The 7,372-nt window shown below is 35.1% G+C and overlaps 1 protein-coding gene across 1 annotated transcript in view; it reads right to left on the reverse strand.

Annotated features, from left to right (window-relative positions):
* The window catches only part of LOC144974939 (leucine-rich repeat serine/threonine-protein kinase 2-like), a 115,251-nt gene that overhangs the window by 79,853 nt on the left and 28,026 nt on the right, over positions 1-7,372 (reverse strand). Inside the window, exons 13-16 of the mRNA XM_078918473.1 lie at positions 6,450-6,579; positions 4,414-4,550; positions 1,600-1,809; positions 551-693 (exon numbers count right to left, since the gene is read on the reverse strand). Coding sequence (XP_078774599.1) covers positions 551-693; positions 1,600-1,809; positions 4,414-4,550; positions 6,450-6,579 — 620 coding nt within the window. The remainder of the gene's footprint in view (positions 1-550; positions 694-1,599; positions 1,810-4,413; positions 4,551-6,449; positions 6,580-7,372) is intronic.

A 7,372-nucleotide genomic window follows, 5' to 3' on the forward strand; every position in this document is an offset into this window, starting at 1 on the left:
TCCCTGCTTATAGGGCATAATTCTTCATATTAAAAAAAAATAATATTCATTGTTGTCATCATGAAGGCATACTAAACAAGTTCTTTGATCCCATGTTCTTCCACTTTTTTTTCTCCAAACTGGGATTATCATCCTTCAGCTCCAGCAAACCACTAGAAAAGCCCGTGAAATTTGCTCACGAAAGGTCCCTCATACTCTCTATACTGATAAGACTTCGGGGTGTTATTGATTTCAATTGAATTCAAAATCATATCAAAACTTGATTTTCAATGAATTTTTATCTTTCTTTATTTTTTTCACAGATTTGCCGTTACAAGATATTAAATGTTTGCATTGTGCCACTGTGAATTTTATTCGCCTTTGATGAAAGAGTATAACACAAAACAACCAAGATAAAATGTAAGATAAAATCATTGGCGTTCCTTTTAGACCTGAGTATATATAACCCATGAATTAGTTTTGTTATTCTCATGTGTGATCAAACCTGAGATTGGGAAATCTATACATCTCATTAATAAACAATGTCCAAATTGATTATAATTGAACATACCTCTTTCTGTATAACAAGCGAGCTGTAATAATTCCTCATGGTGTTTTTAATGATGGAGGAAAGTTCATGACACATGTCTTGGGATTCCACTAGTACTGGGATAGCCAGGATTTGGACAGCCATCAGGCCTTTTTTCTGGATGTCTGCAAAGTTATATTGTTGAACAATTTCGATTTTTAACTTAATATCATTTTCAACACATTTCTTCTGAATAGATGGCTACCCGTATTTATTCAGGCACCCCCCCCCCATTCACTCTCTAGCTGTATTGTTAAAAGGTGTAATGTCCGACATCCTCTTCGACACATTTCAGGTTTAGGACCACCATAAGATCTTTCCTCTGAATATTAAGCTAACTGTATTATTGAAAGGGTTTAAGTTTTAGTATAACAACATTTTTAGCAAATTTCAGGTAATTTAAAAGTTGTAAGTACATCTGCTATGAGACTACATTTTTGACTCATAAAAAGTGTCTCCACAGGGTTCGATACCACTACCTTTCAATCAAAGGTACAAGATTAATTGATACGCCACAAAATCACCAAAATTAGGTCATCATTCAACACCATACCATATGTGATGAAAATTATTTTTTAAAATGTAAATGTCAAGAATGTGTCTGTTTTTCCTCTCCATTTCAACCACCTCTTTCAGCAGACAAATTAAATTAAACAAAATTATTTGGTCATCGCAATATTAAAAAAAAATCTATATAACTTTATCCCTCTTCCCTCCCTGAAAAGAAAAAGTAATCAAATCAATTTTTTTTTAAATGGTATTGTGTTGCCATTAGAGTTGAACACCGAATGTATCATTAAATATTTTATGCATGGTTTGATGTAAAAATTTAATCTCTCATGATAATCAATCATAAAATATAAAATCATAAAAAGTTGAGATGTTTTAAGTTTTGAAAATAAAAAATGCATTGGGCCCGTGATTGTGTTGATCAAGGAAAAATTGAGGAATACTTGGCAAATAATAATGAGTTGTCTCTAATGTAATAAACAAATAAAAAATTCAATTGAAAAAGTTTTTAAAAAACTCACTGCCATTGTGGACAAATCTCTTAAGACTATTGATGACTTTATTGACAGCACCATGAGAGTGTAGAATGTCTGAGCCGCTAACGGCGCCACCTAGCACAGCTAAAGCCTCAATGGCAGCTTCTTGAAGGATTTCATCTCCAGGGAAGTTTTCCATAGCAAAAAGAATGCGAAGATGCATTCCTACCACATAACATTGGTGTCGGAATAAATCTAGTTATGAAAAAATCAGATGAAGGTTAATGCTTTTCATTATCAACTTTTCATAAATTAATACAAACTACTATCACAGCTGCTACACATACTGCTGCTGTTGCTTGTGCAACTATTGCTTCCACTGCTGTTGTTGTTGCTCCCAGAGCTACTACTGTTGCTGCTGCTACTGCTACTACAACTATTTCTACTATTACAGTGATGATCGCCTAAATACCCGCCGACTTAGTGCCCATCTTGCCTGAATGCCCATTAGTTTGATGAAACAGATTTATTTCTCTTTAAAATACAACTCTAAATGACCGTTTTATAAAATGGAATTCACATAATTGCCCACACAAAAAACAAAATACAAAAAAAAAACAACAAAAAAGAAAAGAAAAAGAGAAAAATAAGATTTTCACTGTACAAGTTGCGGTCAAATGAATTGATTCATCCCCTGTTTGTGTCTCATTCAACAACTAATAACACTGCCCCAAATAACTATCAATTGAGCTCCACCCTCACTCTCTCCAGCATTCTCATCCTATGTCCCTCAAACTGCTATCGCTCATGTAGCGTCCAATCAGCTTCTTACAACTGTCCACTTCCAATTGGCTGTTAAAAAGGAAAATTAGAATTGTCCATCAGTCGGTAATCACCAAAGTAAGTCAAGTATACTTTGTCCACTCAAATCCCACATGTCCACGATATGTAAGATCTTGTAGCCCATTCCAACGGGCTTTTGATTTTACAAAAACCATCCTTTGCCTTTGATTACATCCTTCTTTGAAGTTACTCAACATCTACCATCTATTATCACACCCTATAGACTGGACCACAAGCCAAAAAATGCCCTGGTATGTGTGATGTCCTTCAACGTTACAGACGAGTGCGATTCATAAAGGGGAAGGTCTAATGGAATGATATATCTCTCATGGATTGGCGTATTGGTGTTAAAGTTATAAGTTCAGAGTGCAATTATCATAGAGACATCACAAGACTTGAACTGAGCAGCATGTTAAAAGGAGTAAATCAGTTAAATGCACATGCACAAACAAGCACACACACACACACACACAAATGCATGTGCTTTCTCACTCTGTGTGAGAGTGTGTGTATGTGAAGGCCTTCAGAGCTATAGGGCTTATGGAGCCAGAGTTATCCTGATTTCTTTAATGCTATATACAGACAATAGCAATTTTTGCTGCCCTTTGTATTGGACGCAAAGTACTTTTCAGATCAAAAGGACCCAGCAACCCGATCACTGCTGGGTGGACAGGGGGTTCAGAAGAGAAAAAATCTCAACCCCACCAAGGATCAATTCTACCCCCTTTTCTCGTGAAATAGGTGCTCTACCCATGAGCGTTTGAAATCCCTGGGCCCATTCTGTGACTCTGTGTGTGTGCATGTGTGTGTGTGTGTGTGTGTGTGTGTGTGTGGAGAGAGAGAGAGGGGAGAGAGAGAGAGAGAGAGAGAGAGAGAGAGAGAGAGAGAGAGAGAGAGAGAGAGAGAGAGAGAGAAAGAGTGTGCGTGTATGTGCATGTCAAATGTCTTCATTCTTGTTCTGACCACACTACTTTATAAATGTCAGTGGCCAAGCAATACATTAGTTTGTCCTATAACACAGTCAAGCGATGTTGAGCATAGTTAATGACTGGACAGATTACAATAATCGGAAAAGTCTGGCTCTTGCGTATGACCATAGGTATGGCGCCCAAAACACATTCATCCCAATCACAGATGTGAATGAGTAGATATCTAACTTTAGACAGTAACATAAATTGTTAAATCTAACGACATAAAGGATGCATAGCAGACACTTTGTACTATTTGAAATGTTAAAAATGGTCTGCTGGTGGAATGAACTAAGCACTGTGGAGCACAATAATCACTGTGAATCAGTTGAAAGGCGTGAATGTTCAAATATGTATTCATCTTGCTCTTGATAAGCTTTGCCTAAATCCCGTTTTTTTTTTTCTGCTTCCCAACAACTGGGCATTTAAGCGATCAAGACTGTACTACTGCCACTGCTATTACATAATAATTGCATCTGTTGCAGAGTTGAAAGGTGAAATTTCATAACAGTTCAAAGCAATGTTGAGCATGATCACTGACCCTACCAGATAGGTGGAAATGATTGCAAAACAACAGCCTTGACATTGTACCCTGTTATAAGAAATTTTACACAGAAACACTATGAAATGTTAATCTATGAAATGTTAATTGAGTCCCATATCACATCGTCTGAGCTTAGACCCAAGGAGCGGGAGTTTATCTCGGTTACATGAAATGGACAATAGCAATTTCTTACTACCATTTGGAAAGAATGCTAGTCTACTGCAAAGTACTTTCTGCCTATGTAACAGACTCAGCTACCCAATCATTGCTGGGTGGACTTGTGGGTCCGAAAAAAATCTCGACTTCAACCAAAATCAAATTCAGTCCCTTTGCGTGTGAAGCGAGTGCTTTACCAACTAGGCTACTTATCCCCATTCAGATGGCATGCTGGTGGATTAATGAAACAATGAGTAACAAAACAAATTCGAGCAAAGTTGAGGCCAGATGAAATGGAAAATAAAAACATGCTTAATTATGTGTTTTTTTGCTTAACTTAAAACATACCAATATCGGCCAGACAGGCTATGGTGCTGATCACCTCATTCTGTACTTTGGAGTCATTGATAAAATTCTTGACAATCTCCACCATCAGCTGTAACAAATCTCCGTCATACAAGGCAATCTTCTCCTTGTGGTCGTTTCTGTCAGAGAAATGTATCATCTCATTTACCTCCTCCTCTCCTCCTCTTCCTCCTCCCCCCCCCCTTCCTCCTCTTCCTTCACCCAATCCTCCTTCATTTTCCTTCTTCTTCTTTTTTTATCTTCTTCTTCTTCTTCTTCTTCTTCTTCTTCTTCTTCTTCTTCTTCTTCTTCTTCTTCTTCTTCTTCTTCTTCTTCTTCTTCTTCTCATAATTGACTTATTAAAATAGACTCGGTATCATGGCATTGAATTAAATCAAAAAAATAAACCAGAAAGATGGCAGCTTGGATAATGCATTGCACGTACCCCAGTTTCTGACCCTAATATCAACATCTCGTGTTTTCCTTCACAAGAAACTTAGCCCTATTGCTCACTTTGCAGCACTGCACTGAAGCTGGCTTCTCCCAGTCTTTTTCGAGGAAAGGCCCTTGTAAAAAAAATTACCCCGAGAATGAATGAAGGAAATTTTAATCTAATTTGATCTATTTATCAAAGAAATAAAAATACCATGTACTTTTTTAAAGTAAATGTTTGCATTGCATAATTGCAAATTGATACCAGCAATGAGATTTCAAAAGGAGTATAAATTTGAGTTTGAATGGTAATTCAGATTTTAACAGTTCATAGTTATTGTATTATGAACAAAGTATAATTTGAAGAGCAGTAGAAGATTTCATAAAATTTGTCCACCTCCTTCCCATCCCATCCCAAAACCACTCCATTCCTCTCAGACAGACAAATCTATAAAATGTGAGACAAAACATAAACACGGTAAAATATTATTCATTTCTGATAATAAATAACAAATTCCATATATATAAATAACCTGGTTTTCTCACTACTACACTGAAACTAACAGAATACAACTTTAAGAGAAAAGAGAAATTCTGCATCGAATTCCATGTTCCAGAGAGAGCCTGTCAAAATTATTCTGAGAGCTTTAAGTGTTTGTTTCTTAATTCTTACAGATATTGAGATCTGGATAAAATCATCCCTTCGATGTTCACAAAGAAGTTAGATTCTCTTAACACCACTTCGATAGCCCAAGTATTCGGCTATAACAATCAGGAATGGAGAAATATCAAATCACTTCTCTCATCTTGGATTGTGCAAACACTGAACAATCTGATCAATGAATATATTTTTCACAACCCAAAATCTTGAAAATTCTTGAGACAAACTTTCTCCTTGTCTATGACGTTTGCAGTCACTCATTGCAAAATTAAACAAATCTCGTTTCCAAGTCCCCTTTACAAAATATTCAGATGTATTCAAATATTTTAATTTTATGAACAATGACCTTTATGCAGTGTCTGGCAATTGATCTTTGGCTACTCATAATTGTCATTAATTCGCAAACTCAACTCTCCGTTTTGGTATTAGAGTTCAAGTTAGTTAAAGGCTTTTGCCAGTATCATTTACAATAAGAACATATTAAACATAATATTTTAAATCAAAAAATGAATGAATGATTAAATAAATAAATAAATAAATAAATAAATAAATAAATAAATAAATAAATAAATAAATAAATAAATACATGTTTTAAATAAAATAAAATCTATTTTTAAAAAAACAACAACAACAAAAATCTCATTTTATAAAATAAAAATCATAAAACCCTTCTATCTTCAGTGTCGTGCCAAAATACAGACATCGCCATCCAATGAAAACTGGATATTCACCAATTATCATGGAGAGTAAGATTGCGGGTTCGAGATTTTCAAAGTGTGTGAAAGATCATGCAAAAATGATGATGCAGCAGTTTCCAGATGTTGTTGCACAGGGGGGAGTTAAGGTAATGCTGCATCCAACAAGTATTTCTTCCAGAATTTGTCAAATATAATTTTTTTCAGAAATTAAATGATTTTCCACAAAAATAAAATCATGTCACACTCACTGAAATATACTGAGTCCACGAATTGCCCGACATGCAGCAACAACAGCTCTAGCCTCCTTCTTGTGACTCCTTAGTCCTTCAATTATAGCAATGAACGCGTTTTTTTCCATCAAATTTCTGCAAAGTCCATCTTAAAATACAAATAAAAGAAATGTAAAAGAGAAACAATAAAAGCAGAAACTGGTGGAAGATAATCTGAAAAGATGTCTATGACATAATGCATAATAAAGAAGAAAGAAAAGTACCAAAAAATCTTTATTAAAAACAGCTTCTCTGAGCTTGAAATCGAACCTCTGACCAGATGATGGAGAGACATATTTTCTTCCATAAAAGCTAACTTTTTTCGATAATTTTTGTTAGTTTTCTTTCTCTCTGCTTTATTTGTCATTGTATCATAATTGACTTTAAATTGAAAAAATATTCAGGTTTCCTTCGGTATCAAATATCATTACTTTATTTACAGATTACGTGACACAGTTATACGCTATGATAAAATGGTAGGATTAGAAATTAGAAGGCATCTACTTTCAACTGATGGAGTGAATTTTTGCTGCTTTGTCAGACCTGTGTACAATGACTATGCATTAGGGAGTAGAGCAAGAGTTTGCTGATGCCAAAATAATTAGAAGCAACCCAAATGTATTTGTATTCTCAATTTCTAGATCAGAACAAGAAGTAATACAACATTTGACACGTTTCATGGTGATTCATTAACACATTTTTCAAAGATTACTGAAGCTGACTTATGTGATTGCATTATGTCGTCTCCAACTAAAAGTTGTGATTTAGACCCCTTAAATACTGCAATTTTAAAAAAATGCATTGATGTAATTTTAACACCATTTACATGTATTGTTAATAATTCGTTGCAGTCAGGTGCTGTACCAGACATTTACAAAGTTGCTCATGTCAAACCCCTTTTG

This window comes from Berghia stephanieae, chromosome 6 (genome assembly GCF_034508935.2).
Source record: "Berghia stephanieae isolate SIO BIC M18660-M18661 chromosome 6, UCSD_Bste_1.3, whole genome shotgun sequence".
In the NCBI taxonomy this organism is placed as follows: Eukaryota; Metazoa; Mollusca; class Gastropoda; order Nudibranchia; family Aeolidiidae; genus Berghia; species Berghia stephanieae.